The sequence below is a fragment of the Oncorhynchus mykiss genome, chromosome 12, assembly GCF_057628025.1.
Source record: "Oncorhynchus mykiss isolate SJ-2025 chromosome 12, ASM5762802v1, whole genome shotgun sequence".
In the NCBI taxonomy this organism is placed as follows: Eukaryota; Metazoa; Chordata; class Actinopteri; order Salmoniformes; family Salmonidae; genus Oncorhynchus; species Oncorhynchus mykiss.
The window spans coordinates 18955984-18979262 of record NC_143033.1 but is presented as its reverse complement, the minus strand read 5'-3'; the positions used below and the strand labels follow the sequence as shown (position 1 = coordinate 18979262).

The 23279-nt window shown below is 47.3% G+C and overlaps 1 protein-coding gene across 17 annotated transcripts in view; it reads right to left on the bottom strand.

The window, feature by feature from the left end:
* Positions 1-23279, bottom strand: part of tnksa (tankyrase, TRF1-interacting ankyrin-related ADP-ribose polymerase a) — a 151207-nt gene that overhangs the window by 13085 nt on the left and 114843 nt on the right. For 6 of the 17 annotated variants that reach the window (XR_016484912.1, XR_016484913.1, XM_090191936.1 and 3 more), the window contains 13 exons: positions 13726-13746; positions 11876-11970; positions 11639-11705; positions 10803-10989; positions 10461-10582; positions 10302-10393; positions 10119-10197; positions 7258-7429; positions 6737-6816; positions 5524-5669; positions 4458-4623; positions 2647-3013; positions 568-677 (listed from right to left, as the gene is read on the bottom strand). Coding sequence is in view for 13 of the 17 variants with exons in the window: in XM_090191936.1 (XP_090048062.1) it covers positions 568-677; positions 2647-3013; positions 4458-4623; positions 5524-5669; positions 6737-6816; positions 7258-7429; positions 10119-10197; positions 10302-10393; positions 10461-10582; positions 10803-10989; positions 11639-11705; positions 11876-11970; positions 13726-13746 (1704 nt within the window). In the remaining 4 variants the exon portion in view is untranslated. The remainder of the gene's footprint in view (positions 1-567; positions 678-2646; positions 3014-4457; positions 4624-5523; positions 5670-6736; positions 6817-7257; positions 7430-10118; positions 10198-10301; positions 10394-10460; positions 10583-10802; positions 10990-11638; positions 11706-11875; positions 11971-13725; positions 13747-23279) is intronic. The other 11 variants (XR_016484915.1, XM_021622899.3, XM_090191940.1 and 8 more) reach the window with 3 other exon arrangements.

Here is a 23279-nt window from a genome sequence, read left to right as displayed (position 1 = left end):
GGTTGGGAGAGGGCTTGGTTAGGTTGGGAGAGGGCTTGGTGAGGTTGGGAGAGGGTTTGGTTAGGTTGGGAGAGGGCTTGGTTAGGTTGGGAGAAGGCTTGGTTGTGGCTTGAACAGTTACTTGGCCTATTTGATTTACTGTAGACTAGATAGTGTTTACTGTCAGTGCTGCTGTGCTCCGTCTCTCTCAACTCCTTTGTGACCACTCAGTATCATCTCCATATCAGCCAGTGTTTCCACTAAGTCTCCCTCACTAGGAGACGCCAGGGTTCCTTACAAAATCAACTATGAAACGTAGTGTTACATGAAAACTTTATGAGCTCCTTCAGCCTTGGAGGGACCTCTACATCACACCATTTACACACACGCCACAATGCCTCACACTCAGGAACACAACAAATTGTGTTTGTCATAAGGAGGAAGCACAGAGAGGCTATGTGGGGGAACAGGAGTAGAGAGGAGCTCTGATTGGCTCAGTAAACTATTCTGGCGTTAGAAATAATAAATAATAAATACTTGTTGGGCTCCATGGGATGGAGAAGAGAGGGAGGAGGTGAGTTTACTCACCCCATAAGAGGCAGCATTGTGGAGGGGGATGAGACCCCCCTTGTCCTGGGCGTTGACATCAGCTCCATGCTCCAGCAGGTATTCTGCTACCTCCAGGTTATTGTAGCCAGCTGGTGGGGGTGGAAGCAAACACACAATGGATTAATATAGCGTGGACCATTTGGCTGGTGTTCCATCTCAATCCCTCTCTGCCTCTTTCTCCCTCTTTTCTTTTCACTATTCTTTCAAGGTCTAAAACAAGCTCAGCTTCATAGAGTGACCCTATGCCACTGCAGTAATTTATTGTGTAAGACATTGAGCAGAAATAGAGACAAAAATACAGTTCTGCTGTTGTGTGTTGAGGCCTCTGGACAGTGAGCACACTGCTATTCTACTCTCTTCTCCACCCTGAGCCCCTCAGGTCCCCTCTGCCCCTCTCGGGTCCTCTCTGCCCCCCTCTGCACCGCTCCCCTCTGCACCGTTCCTCTCTGCCCCTCTCCACCCCCCTCCTCCACATTACTCCACTGCTTCTCTCCCCTCCAGGACTTGTCTAATCAACATTATTGACCTCAGGTCTCCCCACTGGAAGCCCGAGGTAGAGGGAGCAGGGGAATCTATCAAATAGCGCACCTGTAACTTTGTACAGTACTAGTGCAATTTAGCTTGTGTGTTTCTTGTTTGAAGTGCAATAGTGCAATAATCATGTTCTCTTCTTTATAAGTGTGTTATTCTATTTGTGTATTTGTGTGATATAGGATTTGTGCAATTTAGTTGTATTTGTGTTAGCAATAGGGTAATAGTGTAATAATTTGATTCTCTTTTTTATTTGTATTTACATACTACAATTTGTTTCTATTGGTCTTTGTTACTTCTTTTTGATATTTATGAGTCATATTTTTGTATTCATATTTATAGAGTTTTAAATGTTCTGATTATTTATGTGTTGTTCCAAATGTCTGGATAAAAAAGAGAGTTTGTGCAGGGAGCCATACAAGCAGGAACCACCACTGAGTCACCATACATCCCATCTTCATTTCTCCTGTGCTGTCTGAAGGTTAACTGTGAAAACAAGCTGTGGTAGAAATTGAGTGGCGCAGCGGTCTAAGGCACTGCTAGAGGCGTCACTACAGACCCGAGTTTGATCCCGGACTGTATCACAACCGGCCGTGATCTGGAGTCCCATAGGGCAGCTCACAATTGGCCCAGCGTCGTCCAGGTTAGGGGAGGGTTTGGCCGGGGTAGGCAATCATTGTAAATAAGAATTTGTTTTTAACTGACTTGCCTAGTTAAATAAAGGTGAAATAAATAAATAAAAATAGATTGTGTGTGTGTGAGATGAGGGGAGTCTATGCTGCTCCTCTGCCACCTAGAGAGGTCATACTGTAGGGTGTCCATCCACTCTGCCCAGACTGGGTGAAAACGCTCTTTAGTGACGTACTTTCACATCTCATCCTTTGGTTATAAAAAACATTTTACCAAGACAAATATGATCGTTCAGGTTCTGAATCGTTCCGTAGGGTCTTTCTCTACCATATTATTAACATTATATCTAAAAAGGTGGATTTTGTAACCTAATACATCCCATAATATGCACTTAGTGCTGTTGACAGAGCACTGGCACTTTTTCTTTATATTGTAGTAGAACATGGTGTGGTGTGGGCTGTGTCAGGTCAGCTGTTGTCCCAGGCTGGGGCTGTTCCCTATTCCCTACTGTGACTGTTAGTTCCTTTCACCCATCTGTTGTCCCCCCTCCAATGAGCCACAGCCTACCAGCTTCACACAGACACAGGGAGGGCAGACTGGCCCCACAGCCCGGCCATCTGGGCACACTGGGGGAGTCTACAATCACACCTAGCTTCAGCTTGTAAACACAGTGGGTCCATGAGATTACATTGGCAGACCTACTTCAGCCAGTTACTCAGGACACTGAGTGGTCTCTCTACATGGTAAGTCATTTAACAATTCATCAAATCTGGCCCTTTTGACAAGTATAACTGACACTGTTATTTGTTAACAGAACTTGATATTTAGAAACAGAAGTCAAACTGGGTGGGTCACGTCTGTATGTACCCCTGGCTATGTCTTGGTGACCAGTCTCACCTGCAAGGTGCAGGGGGGTGGAGTTGCGTCCCTGTGTGTCTCTACAGTTGATGTTCTCTGGGCTGCAGAGCTTCTGGACACGGGCCAGACAGCCCTTCTTCGCAGCGTCCAGCAGGGCAGCGTCTCCTCTCAGCAGGTCCTGGATGTCTGTGTCCCCCTCCTTCACCATGTCCAGAGGAGTGTTTCCATCACGGTTCTTCTTGGTCGGGTCTGCCCCATGCTGAGGGAACCAGCAGAGGGGCTTGTCATGTATTGCTAAGGGACAGCACTGAGTATATCTTCGATTGACATGAAACCTAGGAAATCTGTGCCTCTTGGCTGCTGCAGTGAATATGGGCTGGTGAACACATGGCTGCTGGTTTCTTGACTGCCAAAGTGAGAAACAGAGGGAGACGGGTTGAGAAAGCGTGTGATAAGAACTTCTGAAATAACTCAGAATCTAAAAAAAAGTAATTTATTCAGCAGGGTTATTCTTGTGATGTGCATCCAGTTTAATGGAACACTAACTATGAGGTGGGAAGTTAGATGCTCCAGCAGCTCTTAGCATTTTTATATGCTAATGCAATCAAAAATAACTCCTCAGTTTACAGCCAGATACACATGTTTCACATGTTTTCTAAGACATAAACTGGCCCTGCTTAACGCCGATGAGAAGGAACACATTACACATCCTGCTCTCTCCCCCTTCTCTCTCTCTCTCCAGTGATCAAATCATGACCGGAGGTGTAGTGAAAATAAGCCATAAAACACAAGTGTTTTTCCTGTCTATTATTCAGCCGTAATAAACAGTCTTTAACTACCAATGGGCATCAGCATGTGATAAAATTAAATGACTAAACTGTTATGACTTTCTACAGTACCTCTCTGTAAAAGGTATTTAAGGAGAGAGAGAAACCCAAACCTTCCAAAACAAAGTCATCACCTACAGAGAGATGAACCTGGAGAACTGCCCCTTAAGCATGCTGGTCCTGGGGCTCTGTTCACAAGCACAGACCCCACAGAGCCCCAGGACAGCAACACAATTAGACCCAACCAAATCATGACAAAACAAAAAGATAGCATTCTAGTTTGCTGTAGTTATTTGGCCCTAAACAGAGAGTACACAGTGGCAGAATACCTGACCACTGTGACTGACCCAAACTTAAGGAACGCTTTGACTATGTACAGACTCAGTGAGCTTAGCCTTGCTATTGAGAAAGTCCATTGTAGGCAGACCTGGCTCTCAAGAGAAGACAGGCTATGTGCACACTGCCTACAAAATGAGGTGGAAACTGAGCTGCACTTCCTAACCTCCTGCCCAATGTATGACCATATTAGAGACACATATTTCCCTCAGATTACACAGACCCATAAAGAATTTGAAAACAAACCCAATTTTGATAAACTCTCATATATATTGGGTGAAATACCACAGTGTGCCATCACAGCAGCAAGATTTGTGACCTGTTGTCACAAGAAAAGGGCAACCAGTGAAGTGAATTTATGTTTATATATTTTCCCTTTGGTACTTTAACTATTTGCACATAATGCCATTAGAAATGTCTTTATTCTTATGGAACTTTTGTGAGTGCAATGTTATCTGTTAATTTGTATTGTTGATTATCTACTTCACTTGCTTTGGAAATGTTAACTTATGTTTCCCATGCCAATAAAGCCCTCAAAAAAAATGAGAGACAGAGAGACACAGACGCAGAGAGACCGAGAGAGAGACAGAGACAGGGGTTGAGAACGCGTGATAGCCTCCAGAGATATTTTGAATGACAAACTCTGTTGTAGAGTCCCGCAGGCCTGAGTTCAGTTGTGTACAGTACCTTGAGGAGCAGCTTGCAGATCTCGTATTTGCCCTTGGCTGCAGCCTCGTGGAGAGGAGTGAACTTCCACAGGTCTGCCACGTTCACCGACGCCCCATGTCTCACCAGCAACTCAGCTACCTCATAGTGACCATAAGAACAGGCGTTGTGCAGGGGCACCAGACCTCTGTAGAGAGAGACAGAGAAAGAGATGGATTGAAAGAGACGGAGAGAGAGATACATCAATGGAGAGAGAGATGGAGACAGATGGGGAGACAAAATCAGAAGGGGGAGAGAGAGTCAGAAGGGGGGAGAGAGAGAGAGAGAGAGTCAGAAGGGGAGAGAGAGAGAGAGAGAGAGAGGTTAATTATTGCAATATTGGAGCTGGTCAACAATCGCCCGGAGGTGATCGCTGAGAACCCAATGAGCCACGCCATTTTATAGTTACATGCTCCTGAATACGTGACAAACAACAGATGTGTGGAACGGGTCAAAAGGTCAGGATTTGTATTAAAGAAATGAATAATTCACATCAGATAGTATCTGCTGTGAAGACTGTTCTAATTGTATAGAAACCAGGGTTTAGCCCCCAAGACAAGGTTATTGTTATCAGCTATCCAGACCAGAGACATCTCCTCCCTGGTACCTCATAGTACACAAATACCAATTCAATCTATGGGATGCAGGCTGTAGGTTTTATCACCAAGCCAACATAAATCAATTGCCAGCGCCAAGCCCCAGAGACCCAACTCAGTCCACACAGACAAAAATGAGAGAATCCTTATTCAATGCACAAACAGTATTTTACAACATAATCTTGTCATTTTCTACCATAGACAGACATAACATTCTATATCATCAGGGGAGTGGTGGAGCAGAGAAGATGAAAGCACTGTAGAGATAGGAGATAGACAGACGCATGTAGATTTCTGAGCTAATAGACAGCGACACACAGACAGATAGGGAGAAAGAAAGACCGATAGCCAGCCAACCAACCATCCAGACACATAGTAAGCCAGCCAGGCAGCCAACCAGCAAGACAGATAGTCAGTCAGCCAGCTAGCCATCAAGTCAGCCAAAGACTCACCCCTTGTCTTTAGCGTGGACGTCGGCCCCATGATGCAGCAGGTACTCCACCACCGCCACACGGTTGTAGCCGGCGGCGAAGTGCAGTGGAGTGGAGTGACGACCCTCCAGGTCCCGACAATTCACATTCTGTGGAGAGCACAATGACTGCAAGGAGAGAGAGAGAGAACCGTTTTACATTCCGACAGCAGCAAAGCAGTCGGCAGAGAGAGTGAGAGTGGAAAAAGAGAAACACACTCAGTTTCCATTCTAACATTCAGTTAACAGCAGCACAGGCAGATCAAATCAAACCTGAAAAAGCAGCAGAGGTGAAAATGGCACGTTTTCAAAACATTCTCACAATATCTTGAGTTGCAGCCTGGTCTCATAGACTAGACGTAACATAGTAAACATACATCCGGGACACTCAAATAAGTATGATACAGTCAGTATGTTAGGTTTGGTGTGGTTACATATGACTGAAGGTTACTTAAGTCAAAAACAGAAGTGGGGTATCAACCCAAAGGTTGCGCGTTCAAAACTTAATCACAGACAACATTAGCATTCAAGCTAATGCAAATTACTACTTTTTTAGCTACATTGCAACTACTTAGCATATTAGCCAACCCTTCCCTTAACCTTAACCCTTTAACCTAACTCTTAACCTTAACCATATATCCTAACTCCTAGCCTAGCTAACATTAGCCACCAAGCCACCTAACGTTAGCGATAGCCACCTAGCTATTGTTAGCCACATCAAATTGGATTTGTAACATATCATTTCGCTGTACGAATTACAATTCGTAACATATAAGAATTGTAATTCGTAAAATACCACAGAATTTGTAACATATCAAAATAATTGTAATTCATGAAATACAACATAATTTGTAACATATTGTACGAATGGCAATTCTTAACATATACGAAATGATGGACATCCATAAATTAATACATACCATAAGAAACGTAACATATCATACTAATGGAGTGTCCCAGATGTACATTTACTATGTTACGTCTACCCCTGAGTGCTAGTTGAGAGTTGAAGGTGATGCAGTCCAGTGAGTTCACATTCCAAGACAAAGAGTAGTAGAAAATCCAATAACAGTTTCCATATCAACGGGTCCTGTGCATGTTGTGTATTAGCCTTCTTTTTCTTGTGAGTCAGCTAGCTATGCCAGCGAGTAAGGATCACACAGACCAACGCACACACACTTCAATGAGAATCCTACCTTCACAGTGTCCAGATCTCCAGCTTTAGCTGCCTCCAGGAGTTGATAGTCTACATCAGAGTTCCTCACAGGTACATTTTCTGGGCAAGAAAAAAGAACATCACATAATCACCAAGCAGTGCCTCAGTGTAACACAACCCAGTAGAAAGGTCACTCTGTCACTGCACAGTCGCTTTCCATGGAAGACACAGCGATGGAACCGACAGACTGTCTGAATAGAATGGAGAGGACATAAAGGTAAATAAACACAAACCCACACCACAGGAGGTTGGTGGCACCATAATTGGGGAGGGCAGGCTAGTGGTAATGACTGGAGAAATCAGTGAAATGGTATCAAATACATCAAACATGTGGGTTCTATGTGTTTGATGCCATTCCATTAGTTCCTTTCCAGACATTATTATGAGCCGTCCTCCCCTCAGCAGCCTCCACTGACCCACACATATTCAGAGCTGTCAGGCACACACATATATTCTCTCTCTTGCTGTCTCTCTCCTTCTCTCTCTGTTGTCTCTCCGTACCACTGAGTATCTGCTGCACGGCCTCGTTGCCCATCTGTGAGGCGGTGAATCCCTGTAGTGAGAGGATGGAGGCGTCTGCGCCGTAGCTCAGCAGCATTCTGCAGGTCTGGAGGTGTCCTGCCATGGCGGCACGGTGCAGGGCTGTCTGCCCCAGGGTGTCCAGTGCATTCATCTGGGAGACAGGGAATGAGTGAGGAGAGGGGTTGTGGGGATTGAGCTGTGCTGTGAGTGAATTTTCCCCAGCTGAGACCTAAGGCTGCTAGAGCTCTTCAGAGACTATCAGCCCCGAGCAGGAACTGGGAGTGTGTTTGTGCGCACATCCATTTTGTGTGTGTGTGTGGAGGCATTTTTTGGGAGGTCTACTGCATATGTAAATGTATATGTGTCTATAAGAGCATGCATGTCTAAGTTTGCTTCCTGACAGACTTATTTATTCCGTTTCTCTTAGCTCCTGGGATGTCCTCATTTGATTCAACTCCAATGAAAGGGGAGGCTCTGCTTAGAACAACACAGCACAGCCCTGCTCCCCACAGACACACTGATCTGAGCACAGCAGCAAAACTCCAATACTAGGCACTGCTTGACTGTGTTAACTGCTCAGCCAGCCAGGCAGGCAGTCAGGCACATGCTGCTGTTTACTTTAGATGGCTGAAGGGATGGATGGCTGAGGATGTATGGCTGAGGATGGCTGAAGATGGGTGGCTGAGGATGGGTGAAGGGATGGATGGCTGAAGGGATGTATGGCTGAAGGGATGTATGGCTGAGGATGGCGGAAGATGTATGGCTGAGGATGGGTGAAGGTATGTATGGCTGAGGATGGGTGAAGGTATGTATAGCTGAGGATGGCTGAAGGGATGGATGGCTGAAGGGATGGATGGCTGAGGATGGCTGAAGATGGGTGGCTGAGGATGGGTGAAGGTATGTATGGCTGAGGATGGCTGAAGGGATGGATGGCTGAGGATGGGTGAATGGATGGATGGCTGAAGGGCTGGATTGCTAAGGATGGGTGGCTGAAGGGATGGCTGAAGGGATGGATGGCTGAGGATGGGTGAATGGATGGATGGCTGAGGATGGGTGAATGGATGGATGGCTGAAGGGATGGATGGCTGAGGTGAATACTGTTTACTTTGGATGTCTGTTCCCTCTGTCATGCTCCCTACCCAGCTAACTAGTGCTGGGTCTCTGTGGGGGATAGCTACCTGCACTCATGACTTTGGAAGGACAAGCCAGACATGACAGTTAAAGGACCACTGTGTGTAGAGGCTTCTCTTTTCCGGATAGCTGCTCAACGAACGCTGCTGTCAAAAGCACCACAGAGCCTCTCATGTTTGTCTCGGCTGTGTTTCTTTAGAAAGCAATATAAAACATACAACACTGACACTATTGAAATAAATCTATCAAGGAAAGATATCAAGAGGATTCTCTTTAGTGGCTGTCTGGCTTTAAACAGTGTACACCTGGTGTGTGTCTTGCCCCAGGCCTGCATCAGAGGACAGCCTGTTAAGGTGAGATCTTCAGGGGGAATGGCAGGCTCTGAACACTCCATCCATTAGGTAATTCTTATCTGATGGAGCTCTCAGAACCAGACAGTCTTTTCCCGCTGTCCGGACTGTTGGTGCGTTAAGTAATACTATACGCGATTCAGCTCCAAAACAGGTGACTTCAGATTGCCACCCGACACTGGGAAGACAAAACTCTCTGTCTTTGGGTAGTTAGTTAGAGAAACATCATGCCTCCAAGGGTTTGGGTTCAATCAAATGGCTCAGATTTACACTCGGATTAGGTGTTTCCATTGAACCTGCCCGTCTTTGCAGATACAAGTAGAAAGACCAGTAGAGAGGATGGGTGAAGGGATGGATGGGTGAGAAGATGGATGGGTGAGGATAGGAGAAGGGATAATGGCTGAGGATGGTTGAAGGGATGGATGGGTGAGGATAGGAGAAGGGATGGATGGGTGAGGATAGGAGAAGGGATAATGGCTGAGGATGGTTGAAGGGATGGATGGGTGAGGATAGGAGAAGGGATGGATGGGTGAGGATAGGAGAAGGGATGGATGGGTGAGGATGGGTGAAGGGATGGATGGGTGAGGATGGGTGAAAGGATGGATGGATGGGTGAAGGGATGGATGGGTGAGGATGGGTGAAAGGATGGATGGATGGGTGAAGGGATGGATGGGTGAGGATGGGTGAAGGGATGGATGGATGGGTGAAGGAATGGATGGGTGAGGATAGGAGAAGGGATGGATGGATGGATGGGTGAGGATAGGGGAAGGGATGGATGGATGGATGGATGGGTGAAGGGATGGATGGATGGGTGAGGATGGGTGAAGGGATGGATGGATGGGTGAAGGGATGGATGGATGGGTGAGGATGGGTGAAGGGATGGATGGATGGGTGAAGGGATGGGTGAAGGGATGGATGGATGGGTGAAGGGATGGATGGATGGGGATAGAAGAAGGGATGGATGGGTGAGGATGGGTGAAGGGATGGATGGGTGAGGATGGGTGAAGGGATGGATGGATGGGTGAAGGAATGGATGGGTGAGGATAGGAGAAGGAATGGATGGGTGAGGATAGGAGAAGGGATGGATGGGTGAGGATGGGTGAAGGGATGGATGGATGGATGGGTGAAGGGATGGATGGATGGGTAAAGGGATGGATGAAGGGATGGATGGGTGAGGATGGGTGAAGGGATGGATGGATGGGTGAAGGGATGGATGGGGATAGAAGAAGGGATGGATGGGTGAGGATGGGTGAAGGGATGGATGGATGGGTGAAGGGATGGATGGGTGAGGATGGGTGAAGGGATGGATGGGTGAGGATAGGTGAAGGGATGGATGGATGGGTGAGGTAAATACTGTACCTTTGCTCCATGTTTCTGCAACACCTCCATGATGTCATTGTGTGCCCTCTCAGCAGCCACGTGTAGGGGAGTCATGAAGCTGCAGCGACAAAACGCACCCACAGGTTTGAGTCCACATAGTCATGACATAAGTGGTTAGGGGATGAGGTCAGACAGAGGTCAGGTAAACAGGAAGACACTCACTCCTTGTTCTTCTCGTTGACGTTGGCACCTTTACGTAACAGCAGCTCTGTGACCTGCTTCCGCTTGGGGTGAGGAGAGGCCACTGAACAGTGCTGCAACACAAGAGGAGTTAATTTAACACTGTAGCCCTGTGTGGTGTGTGTAGTGTGTGTGTCTTACCAGTGCCGTCTCGTGGGTCTGTGGGTGTTTGAAGTTGATAATCTCTAAAGCAAGGGTCTTCTTGGCCTTGGCCATGTCTGCCTCCCGCGCTGCCTGGAGCAGAGAGTGACCCTTAAACTCATCTACAGAACACACACAGGGCGGAGAGAAAGACGATGTCATCCAAACAGTTACGCACACAACCCAAAACATTTTATTGGAGGGACAAACTATAATACCAGTGTGACCATGTTGGTATGCATGTGAGTGTATTGTGTGGGCCTGTGTGACAGTGTGTGTGTTTGTGTGTCAGTGTGTGTGTGTGTGTGTGTGTGTGTGTGTGAGAGAAGATGCTGTTCTCACAGGTGAGTCTCTCTTTGAGCTCTGGGGTGGGGGCCATGTCCACAGCACTCTTCCCGTGACAGTTGACCAGGGAGGGGTCAGCCCCGTGGCTCAGCAGCAGAGAACACACCTCCACGCGGTTCTTCGAGGCAGCTTCGTGGAGAGGGGTGAACTGCCACAGGTCCATGGCATTAACACACGCTCCGTGCTACAGGAAACAGAGAGGGGTGTTAGACACAATCGATATTGTATAGGAAAGAAAGTGGCAGGTAGGTGAAAATGTTTTTTCAAACTAGTCCAATAAGAGCAAAGATTTCGTTGAACTTTTCATTGAGGTGTCACGACTCAGGTGTTACCGCAGCACTGACATCATATCTGACATGATATCTGACAGTGCTACGAATCCCTCTGAAAACACCTGATAAAATAACGTCTTTCTCAGGACCCACTATACAAGAGCTATTCAACTCTGACCCTACGAGGTCCGGAGCCTGCTGGTTTCCTGTTCAACCTGATTATGAGGGCTAAAATCAGTCCCTGGTTTGAAGGGAACAATGGAGAAAAAAAAGCAGTGGAACTGGCTTCGTGGTCCAGAGTTTAATTTGAGGGCTCTATAGCCTCTGATCTAAAGGATTCTCACTTTCATAATATATGCCATTTAACAGAGGCTTTTATCCAAAGCAACTTACAGTCATGCGTGAATACATTTTAAGTATGGGTAGTCCCAGGAATCAAACCCACTGTCCTGGCGTTGCTAGCATCATGCTCTACCAACGGAGTTCCACAGCCACACCATAACAAGCATGCCAGGACACACACAAAGCAGCAGAGGCGAGTAGAAATGCTGCATTTCTTACCTTCAGCAGCAGCTCTGTCACTTCGTAGTGACCATAGGAACAGGCATTATGGAGAGGAACCAGACCCCTGAGGGTGAGAGGCACACAGACAACATTCATTCACATACGAAACAGACTTTGTATATCTGTGTAATGAACAGCTCAGTTAGTTAGGTAAGGAGATCAATGAAGTGTGAACTCAACATTTCAAAAACATTGGGGGGGACACGACACATGGCAAACAACAAGCACACTTACCCTTTGTCCTTTGCATGTACGTCGGCACCGTGCTGTAGTAAGAGCTGTACTATTCTGACCCGGTTGTACCCTGCAGCCAGGTGGAGAGGGGTGGACTACAGAGGAGAAAAGAGAGAGAGAATAATCAGAATAAGACAAGGAAATCTGAGACGACACTTTCTACCTAACAAAACACCCCCTACTGGGCAAGAGCAGGAGGTGGATGCCCATGACCACACCTATAGCACGTTAGCACCGCTCCTCAGTGGTAGCCTATATATGAGTGTGTGTCTCAGGGGAGAGAGGTTGATGGGAGATCTCAGAGAGGGAGGAATGGACTCAGGAGGATGGAACGTTTACCAGGAGGTGGTTCACTGAAACAGAACTACAATGAGCTCAGAACCAGAGTCAGCAAAATAAAGAGCTGATCTGGGAGGAAATATCATTGTGATCATTATAGTTAACACTTCAGGTGAAACCCCAGTGGGCTAGCCTTGGCTAGACTGCTTACATATCCTTTCACATTTACTCGCTTGTCTTTTGTTATTGTCTTCCAGATGGAGGCTGTGTGTGTGTGTGTGGTATAACCTAAGTTATGTTAATCTCATCTCACAGACTCTGTCTTCCCACTGAATAGTCAAACAGCTTACATCACCTCATTTAAAATAATAAGTGCAATTAGGGAACTGGCAACTCAAGCTGGACCAAAAATGTGAATCAATGGCTTCCCTCGTAGCAGCCATGTGAAAGCCTCTCTCAGCTGTTTCTGCTTTGAGCAGAGTGCTCGACACGTTAGTCAACAGTCAAGTAGTGAAGCGCTAGAACAATGGCTGCTGCCAACACAACACAGGAAATTGGTGCTTCGGTGCCAGTTTGTTGGGCTGTCCTACAACTGTGATTCTGGAAAATCATGAAATTTAGCTTGCTCCGTTTGTTGTGAAGAGGCAGTGACTGATTTCGAGCAAACGCAGACAAAACAACAAAGCCAAGGAGGAGCTCAAAAGAAAAGGAAGCATCATGGAAGAGACAGCAGTAGTTGAGTTCTATCAACAGAACACACAGATGACTAGTGGAGCATCGCTGTAACTCAGAGACAGGAGTTAGTCTAGCGACCGTGCATTGAGTGGGTATCAGAGACTAAATAAAATTGTCACAGCCAGACAGTGAATAAAGAGGTAGCACGGAAAAGGGTGGACCTCAGCCCCCTTCAGATGTACTTTCTAGGTGAGGAAAAAGTATGTGACTGGAGAATAGTGAACAAAATAACGAGACAAAAGTGCCAATGAAGAGTGCACAACAAAGATTTTCCTGCTTTCCACTGATTACACAATTAATAAGGAACTGTGTAAATTATCCACCCATAGATAATTTACAACTCTTATTTGGTCTGGACAATAGTACCAAAATGCAAAAAAGAAAAAAAAAAAGATTTCGTAACATGCACATTATAATTACAACAGCAAAAGTAGACAATGACCCAAGTCCAAAACAAGGATAAAAGGTGTGACAAGCTACAGGATGGCAGGGTGAGATAATAGTATGGCATTACAGGAGCAGATGCAGACAGGGGAAGTATGTTGGCCCCGGTAATAAGCAGGCAATAAGGTGAAATCAGGAACACCCACAGAAGAGGGTTCGTATCCCAGTGTTCTTTATCCTGACCCAAACTTCCCTCCACCCCAAATCATAACCGTAACCCAGGAAGCAATGGGAGGTTTGGTGGGTGGATGAAATGTGACCAACAAGAAGGCCAAAGTCCCAAAATGTGCACAAGGAGTCAGCTAAACTGAAAAAAAATGATAAACCAAAATCCCCCAGAAAAGTAATGAAAAGGAGTGCATCAATCTTAGAGCTGTTTGAAAATAACTTACCAGCATCTTTTGAGATGTCGACTGATAGACAATGTCGTCAGAACCACAAGTAAAAACAGAACAAAAAAAAGGAACACAAAAATGATAGCATCATGTCGGTATTCCAAGCTAGAAGAAGTCATTGCAGATTTCAATCTAAAATGTCAAATTCAATTGAGCAGGTGTATTTTATTTAGACTTTTAGGTGTTTCTAATAATTTGAATAAGTTGTTGGGAACAGAACAGCGCGTCTGCACTAGAACCTTTCGAGACAGAAGGTCAGGTGAGAGGTGCAGGAGACTGACATTAGCAACCATAACATTTCTATGACATTTGAGCAATATCAGGAGGGAGACGACACGGTTGTTGATCATTCAGTCTCCCCTTTTCCACTCGGTCCAGCCCATTTGGGCAGTGGGAAGGTTCGGCCTGGCATCCGGGCACCAGACAGCCCTGTTCTGTTCTACCCCCAGATAGATAACCTAGGCTACGTGAGCCGGACGGGCCAGGGGGGCTGGGATGGGACGGGGGAAAGGGGGCTGGGAGGGGGGGCAGGGACATGGTGCTGGGACGGGGGACAAGGTGCTGGGATAGGGGTCTGGGACGGGGGGCAAGGACATGGTGCTGGGACGGGGGACAGGGTGCTGGGATAGGGGTCTGGGACGGGGGGCAGGGCCATGGTGCTGGGACGGGGGACAGGGTGCTGGGACGGGGGGCAGGGACATGGTGCTGGGACGGGGGACAGGGTGCTGGGATAGGGGTCTGGGGGCAAGGACATGATGCTGGGACGGGGGACAGGGTGCTGGGACGGGGGGCAGGGACATGGTGCTGGGACGGGGGACAGGGTGCTGGGATAGGGGTCTGGGACGGGGGGCAAGGACATGATGCTGGGACGGGGGACAGGGTGCTGGGACGGGGGGCAGGGACATGGTGCTGGGACGGGGGACAGGGTGCTGGGATAGGGGACAGGGTGCTGGCACGGGGGACAAGAGGCTGGGACGGGGGACGGGAGGCTGGGACGGGAGGCTGGGACGGGGGACAGAAAGGATGAATCCTTCCAGTCCCATCCCTGTCGAACATGGCAAAGCAGAGCTGTTGTATGTTAGTAATCATAGGATGCAACACTAGACCTCTCTTCAACATGACAGCTGTGAATCATACGTATTAATATGCCCTTTACCAGACGCTTACAGTCATTTTGTGGATCTCAGTACAAAACTGCTATAGAACAACAAAAGCCATTGTAGAACCTCAGAACAGGAAACCAGTATCCTGGAAAAAAATCTGCTATTATATGAAAGCCTGATAACAAAACAGCTATCTACAAAATAAACTGACTGAAATTCACCCAAAACACAGTTTATGATGTGAGTATTTTACATGCATCCCATACCACTGTCTTGACCAGAGACTATTTATCCCAGTAACAACATGCCATTAATCTATAACGTGTCGGTAGGATTCCCACACCATGCTGACAGAATGCTTTCTTTCACTCTGTTTCGTCTGCACTAAAAGCTGCATTTTTCATGAACAGTTTTCCCTTGTCTGCCAGTTTGTTTTTATTGGGTTGTGTGTCTCGCCCCAGGAATATTACAAATGCAATGCAGCACAGGGCTGCATCACCATGGCGACACAGCTGTAGCTGAGGTTGGGCTCAATCGCTTAGGCTCCGCCCATCAATCTGTCACCCCAGAGGGGCGGGAGGAAAGGAGAGGGGGAGGGGGGGAGAGGAGGAGATAAGGAGAGGGGGAGGTAGGGAGGAGGGGGAGTCAGCCTAGTGAGAGATAGAGCATCCCACCGGCTTTATACCCAATCACTACTGCGAAATAAACAATAACAAACCCTGTTAAAAATAACTAGGTACTGGTTCCTCTCGCTCCCTTTGCAATCACTAACATAGCTCATGGACAAGACAGTGTAATGTTCCATCTGCTTTCAGACACAAAGCTTCTCTCTGTTAAACAACTGCCCGGAAATGATTACAAACCGGCTTCCATTTAGAGAGTCTAGTCCACTACCACAGTCCACTCAATACCCTCTCCCTTCCTCAAATAATGTCCTGCCCCTACGGATATTAAGGGCTGTTTGAATTCGGAACATGATGCACTGAAGTGATACAGATAGTTAGAGGAACTGCTGGAGCATATTGTTTCGGAGGCCCCAATGTGATAACGCAGAGCATTTCCATTTTAAAACCGAATCTTAAGTGTTTGAAGGGGACATCTGTGATGGTATAAATCAATGTTCCATTTCCCAGTAGACCTGGAGAAAGAAATAAAGAGAGCGCGAGAGAAAATGGATGTGGCAGGATTACCTTTTGTCTCCCAGCCCTTGGGGATGGGTACTGTAGTGAGTCAGGGAGAGAAGAGAGATTTTCAAGTGTGCCGCGGAACCTTTCCTAATCTTGATTTTTTTTTTTACTCACTTATAAACGTGACCTGTGGAATGCAGATGGAATTGGCAGCACCAGTGGCGCTCAGATAATACATTGGATGGCACATGGTTGCATCTGTGTCATTGTTTCACATCCAGTATGCTCAGCTAGTTGTTGTCAGTCAGTTGAGGGGCGCACATCACGAGCAAAATAATTAGCATTATTTTACTTTGCATGTGAGAACCACTAGCACAGGCAAGTCTGATAAGGCTCAGCTGAACCACAGCCTCTGCCGTAGAAAACAACAGAGCTTTGTGTCCATGGTTGCACCTTTACAATGCAGAAAACCACCCGTCTCAAGCTCAGTTCAAAACAAAAAAACTATTTTACTGGAGCTAAAAAAATATATATAATATTTGTCACAGAAAACAGATGATTTGCAGTATGGATCAGATGGAGGACACCACCACTAAATAAATGGGGACATTTTAGGTGTGCCGCAGAATTTATTATGCCATCAAGGCGTGCCACGGTTGAAATAAGGTTGGGAACCGCTGGGTTAGAAAGGGAAAGGGGATACCTAGTCAGTTGTACAACTGAATGCATTCAACTGAAATGTGTCTACCACATTTAACCCAACCCCTCTGAATCAGAGGTGCGGGGGGCTGCCATAATCAACATCCACGTCTTGGGCGCCCGGGGAACAGTGGGTTAACTGCCCCAATGCTCTAACCACTAGGCTACCTGGCGAATACGTGTCTGTGTGTACTATATGTCCATGTCCTTTGAATTGTTACCTGGCAGTCAGCCCAGTTAGCCCAGTCATCCCAGTTAGCCCAGTCAGCCCAGTTAGCCCAGTCAGCCCAGTCAGCCCAGTTAGCCCAGTCAGCCCAGTTAGCCCAGTTAGCCCCAGCGCCTCGCCGGCATGATTTGGACTTCTAACCCCTTTTAAAAATGGTGTGTTTGAGCTACAGACGTCTGGGTTGTACCTTTTCATTAGTCTATTTGTTCTGGTACCAACCATTTTGTCTGTGATTAACGGCAGATCCCGAAGGGGCCAGGTCTTTTTACAAAAACGTCTGAATGGTTTCAGCTTCAAACTATTAAAATCTCTCTATGAAAAGATGACTCATGAGCACATGCATGTTTTGCTCCTAATTACAAGATCATAGTAAGCCGAGGACAGTGACTTTGATGCTGTAATAAAGCTCACATAATTGCTGTCACTGACTAGTTGGATATTCATTTCCCACCGGACAAACAATTACTGTACTTACACCATTCATATAAATTCATTTTTAGAGGGGTTTCTGCACTGGCAGACCTTTTTTCATTGACATTTGTCAATACAACTCATGAATGCAACTTTATGTCAAATAGTTATGTGTTGTAGCCCTGGTTGTCCTGAAAACAAAATGGTAAAACACTTCATTGTGAGGCTAAATAGGAAGGCTGAACAAGCAGATAAATGAAAAGCAGGTTTTTGCTGGGGTCTCAGGACTGATAGGGTTAAAGTAGTCCACCTCCTGCACACTGGGAGGTCTCAGATCACCAGCAAGTATCTGTAATGTGTGACTACATCAGGCACCTGTAAACACACCTCTCTACAGCACAGGGTCACAAAGAGCTTCACAGAGGGAAGAGGAGAGGAGGGACTGGGGTGAGAAGAGAGGGAGGGGGTGAGAGGAGGGACTAGGGTGAGGGGGAGGAGGGAGGGGGTGAGAGGAGGGCGGGGGTGAGAGGGGAGAGGGACTGGGGTGAGCGGGGAGAAGAGGGCGGGGGGTGAGGGATTGGGGTGAGAGGATGGGAGGACGGAGGGGAGAGGGACTGGGGAGGACGGAGGGGAGAGGGATTGGGGTGAGAGGGAGAGGAGAGAGGAGGGGAGGACGGGGGTGAGAGGGGAGATGAGGGGGTCAGAGAGGAGAGGGTGAGAGGGGAGGACGGGGGTGAGCGGAGAGAGGAGGGGAGGACGGGGGTGAGCGGAGAGAGGAGGGGAGGACGGGGGTGAGAGGGGAGATGACGGGGTCAGAGAGGAGAGGGTGAGAGGGGAGGGGAGGGACTGGGGTTGAAGGAAAGCTCTGTACATACTTTGCTATTACTTTCATCAGTAAGCACCTAGCAGCTCCCTTCCTTTTACTCTCCTTTCACAGAATTGTAACCATGCCAACAGTGACTGGTAAGTCGTTGCCATGGCGGCAGTGCATGCTATAACTACCATGAAAACGGTACAGTTGGAGGTTTGGCCGAGGCACTGTGCTTTCCTGAGTGAACCTCTCTCTCCATTCATATAACCATGCATCATTAGGCTTAACCCCAGGGAGGGAGGACACCACCTGCCTGGGAGGGACACTGTCTTTATGTCCTGGATAGAGTAAACAGCCTAGTCCGAGGGAAGGCAGGCGAACACAAACGTTGGCCAAACAGAGAGAAAGAGAGAGCAAAAACAAACGTTGGTCAAACAGAGAGAAAGAGAGAGCGAACACAAACGTTGGTCAAACTGAGAGAAAGAGAGAGCGAACACAAACGTTGGCCAAACAAATCGGAGGAGAACCCACTCTTCCCCTGCCTGGCAGCAGGCGGGCTGGATCAATAGGACATTAGGCCTCTCCTCTGCCGACGACTCACTGCTGGGGGAGATATACGGCCCAGGCCCTCCCTCTAAAACAAATTAAATTGTATTGGTCACATACGCATGGATAGCAGATGTTATTGCGAGAGTAGTGAAATGCTTGTGCTTCTTGTTCCGACAGTGCAGTAATATCTAACAAGTAATCTAACAATTCCACAAAACTACCTAATACACAAATCTAAGTAAAGGGATGGAAAAATAATATGTACATATAAATATATGGATGGGACATGACCGACCGGCATAGATAGGATTCAATATATGGTATAAAATACAGTATAAACATCTGGGATGAGCAGTGCAAGGTATGTAAACATCATCATTAGCGACTTACAGCTGTAATCGCAGCAAAAGGTGGCGCTAAAAAGTATTAACTTAAGGGGGCTGAATAATTTTGCACGCCCAATTTTTCAGTTTTTGATTTGTTAAAAAAGTTTGAAATATCCAATAAATGTCGTTCCACTTCATGATTGTGTCCCACTTGTTGTTGATTCTTCACAAACAAATACAGTTTTATATCTTTATGTTTGAAGCCTGAAATGTGGCAAAAGGTCGCAAAGTTCAAGGGGGCCGAATACTTTCGCAAGGCACTGTAGATACTTTTGTACCGGTTTCGTCCAGCATCTTCACAAGGTCCTTTGCTGCTGTTCTGGGATTGATTTGCACTTTTCACACCAAAGTACGTTCATCTCGAGAAGACAGAATGCATCTCCTTCCTGAGCGGTATGACGGCTGCGTGGTCCCATGGTGTTTATACTTGCATACTATTGTTTGTACAGATGAACGTGGTACCTTCAAGAGTTTGGAAATTGCTCCCAAGGATGAACCAGACTTGTGGAGGTCTACCATTTATTTTCTGAGGTCTTGGCTGATTTACTTTGATTTTCCCATGATGTCAAGCAAAGAGGCACTGAGTTTGAAGGTAGGCCTTGAAATACATCCACAGGTACACCTCCAATTGACTCAAATGATGTCAATTAACCTATCAGAAGCTTCTAAAGACATGACATAATTTTCTGGAATTTTCCAAGCTGTTTAAAGGCACAGTTAACTTAGTGTATGTATGTAAACTTTTGACCCACTGAAATTGTGATACATTGAGTTACATATATATTCAGAAAACATCAACATAATATAACCACATTAAAACTGTCAGTTTTCCCATTGTAAACCGACAGAGACATTCTAACCATGGGCGAAGGTAGTCTTCCCACACCAAGACAGAGCTTTTGATCTGGAAATATGATCAACATTTAAACAAGGGTCTTTGATAACGGCTACAGAGCGACTCCCTAATCCTTAGGTCTTTGATGTTGTAATTAGTTGTGCCAGACGCCACTTCTCTGCCACCTTCTATTCCCATTACTGCTGGACTCAGAAGACACAGCCAGGAAGTAGTCGGAGAGAGCTGAGCAGGCAGTCTAAATTCACTACAAAATCATATGATCAAAACATGGATCGAGAGCATTTCAGAAATGAAGCTCTAGAAATCACATCTGCCTGCGGAGCAGCTGCTCTTTAGAATCTTGAGGAGGCTCGATGACATCAGTGCCTGATTTGAACCACAGAAATGTCAAAAGATTTTCAGAATCCCCAAGTAGAAAACATTCAAAGTTGCTAGTGTGTATTGGGTTGAAAATAACACTTTCAGCTTTGGTCGCAGACTATTCCCAGTCCAATTCTATTCTCACACCAGCTATATATAATCTTTATGTTTACACCATAAATATGTCAAGTAAATATTACCACAACAGAAAAATCAGAGCCTACCTGTGCTGATGTGATAGCAGAGTGGAAGTGGTAATTATTGTGATAAAATGTTCATAGGAAAATGTATGTTCAGTGAGTCGGAGGCTAACAGGCAGTCTGTACAAAGTACACAGAGAGAACTGAGAAGTGTATAGTCTCCCCCTGGTACAGAGTGTACTAATTGGAAACTATATGGCTGGAAAAATCAGCTCAGTAAAATAAGATGGACTTTATTTATCAGTAGTGGTGATACCAACTATCTATGAATCACAACAAAAACAACCCTCCATTTACTTGCCTGACTGCTTTCGCAGACGGTTCAAATGAGTCAAAACACTCCATATTAACGACCCCGTCTCAGGGAGGACATGCAGTACACTACATTAGCACTCTCTCTACCACATTCCTTCTTTCTTACAGAACGTACGAACGAGGAATAAAGAAAAAGGGGAAACATTTAGAAAAATAAAGTAAATAGGTAAAGGTCAATTGTGGCTCAGTGAAACATTTGAGGTTTGATTCACTGCGGTGTGGTGAAAACTCCATAAGTGATATTTTTTCTGAATCTTGACGAATCTGAATCTTTCTGAATCTTGATAATGCTCTCCAGCGAGCTGCGGCGTCTAGCTTTGCCGTGTTATTAATGCTCCCCAGCGAGCTGCTGTGCAGAGCCGTGTTATTAATGCTCCCCATCGAGTTGCCGTGCAGAGCCGTGTTATTAATGCTCCCCAGCGAGCTGCCGTGCAGAGCCGTGTTATTAATGCTCCCCAGTGAGCTGCCGTGCAGAGCCGTGTTATTAATGCTCCCCAGCGAGCTGCCGTGCAGAGCTGTGTTATTAATGCTTCCCAGTGAGCTGCCGTGCAGAGCCGTGTTATTAATGCTCCCCAGCGAGTTGCCGTGCAGAGCCGTGTTATTAATGCTCCCCAGCGAGCTGCCGTGCAGAGCCGTGTTATTAATGCTCCCCATCGAGTTGCCGTGCAGAGCCGTGTTATTAATGCTCCCCATCGAGTTGCCGTGCAGAGCCGTGTTATTAATGCTCCCCATCAAGCTGCCATGCAGAGCCGTGTTATTAATGCTCCCCAGCGAGCTGCCGTGCAGAGCCGTGTTATTAATGCTCCCCATCGAGTTGCCGTGCAGAGCCGTGTTATTAATGCTCCCCATCGAGTTGCCGTGCAGAGCCGTGTTATTAATGCTCCCCAGCGAGCTGCCGTGCAGAGCCGTGTTATTAATGCTCCCCAGCGAGTTGCCGTGCAGAGCCGTGTTATTAATGCTCCCCAGTGAGCTGCTGTGCAGAGCCGTGTTATTAATGCTCCCCAGCGAGCTGCCGTGCAGAGCCATGTTATTAATGCTCCCCAGCGAGCTGCCGGGCAGAGCCGTGTTGTTGATGCTCCCCAGCGAGCTGCCGTGCAGAGCCGTGTTATTAATGCTCCCCAGCGAGCTGCCGTGCAGAGCGGTGTTATTAATGCTCCCTATTGAGCTGCCGTGCAGAGCCGTGTTATTAATGCTCCCCAGCGAGCCGTGTTATTAATGCTCCCCAGCGAGCTGCCGTGCAGAGCCGTGTTATTAATGCTCCCTAGTGAGCTGCCGTGCAGAGCCATGTTATTATAGCTCCCCAGCGAGCTGCCGTGCAGAGCCGTGTTATTAATGCTCCCCAGCGAGCTGCCGTGCTGAGCCATTTTATTAATGCTCCCCAACGAGCCGTGTTATTAATGCTCCCCAGCGAGCTGCCGTGCAGAGCCGTGTTATTAATGCTCCCCAGCGAGCTGCCGTGCAGAGCCATGTTACTAATGCTCCCCAGTGAGCTGCCGTGCAGAGCCGTGTTATTAATGCTCCCCAGCGAGTGGCCATGCAGAGCCGTGTTATTAATGCTCCCCAGTGAGCTGCCGTGCAGAGCCATGTTATTAATGCTCCCCAGCGAGCTGCCGTGCAGAGCCGTGTTATTAATGCTCCCCAGCGAGCTGCCGTGCAGAGCCGTGTTATTAATGCTCCCCATCGAGCTGCCGTGCAGAGCCGCGTTATTAATGTTCCCCAGCGAGCTGCCGTGCAGAGCCGTGTTATTAATGCTCCCCAGCGAGCTGCCGTGTTATTAATGCTCCCCATCGAGCTGCCGTGCAGAGCCGTGTTATTAATGCTCCCCATCGAGCTGCCGTGCAGAGCCGTGTTATTAATGCTCCCAGCGAGCTGCCGTGCAGAGCCGTGTTATTAATGCTCCACAGTGAGCTGCCGTGCAGAGCCGTGTTATTAATGCTCCCCATCAAGCTGCCGTGCAGAGCCGCATTATTAATGCTCCCCAGCGAGCTACCGTGCAGAGCCGCGTTATTAATGCTCCCCAGCGAGCTACCGCGCAGAGCCGTGTTATTAATGCTCCCCAGCGAGCTGCCGTGCAGAGCCGTGTTATTAATGCTCCCTACCGAGCTGCCGTGCAGAGCCGTGTTATTAATGCTCTCTAGCGAGCCGTGTTATTAATGCTCCCCAGCGAGCTGCCGTGCAGAGCCGTGTTATTAATGCTCCCCATCGAGCTGCCATGCAGAGCCGTGTTATTAATGCTCCCCAGCGAGCTGCCGTGCAGAGCCGTGTTGATGCTCCCCAGCGAGTTGCCGTGCAGAGCCATATTGATGCTCCCCAGCGAGTTGCCGTTCAGAGCTGTGTTATTAATGCTCCCCAGCGAGCTGCCGTGCAGAGCCGTGTTATCAATGCTCCCCATCGAGCTGCCGTGCAATTAATGCTCCCCATCAAGCTGCCGTGCAGAGCCGAGTTATTAATGCTATCCAGCGAGCTGCCGTGCAGAGCCGTGTTATTAATGCTCCCCAGCGAGCTGCC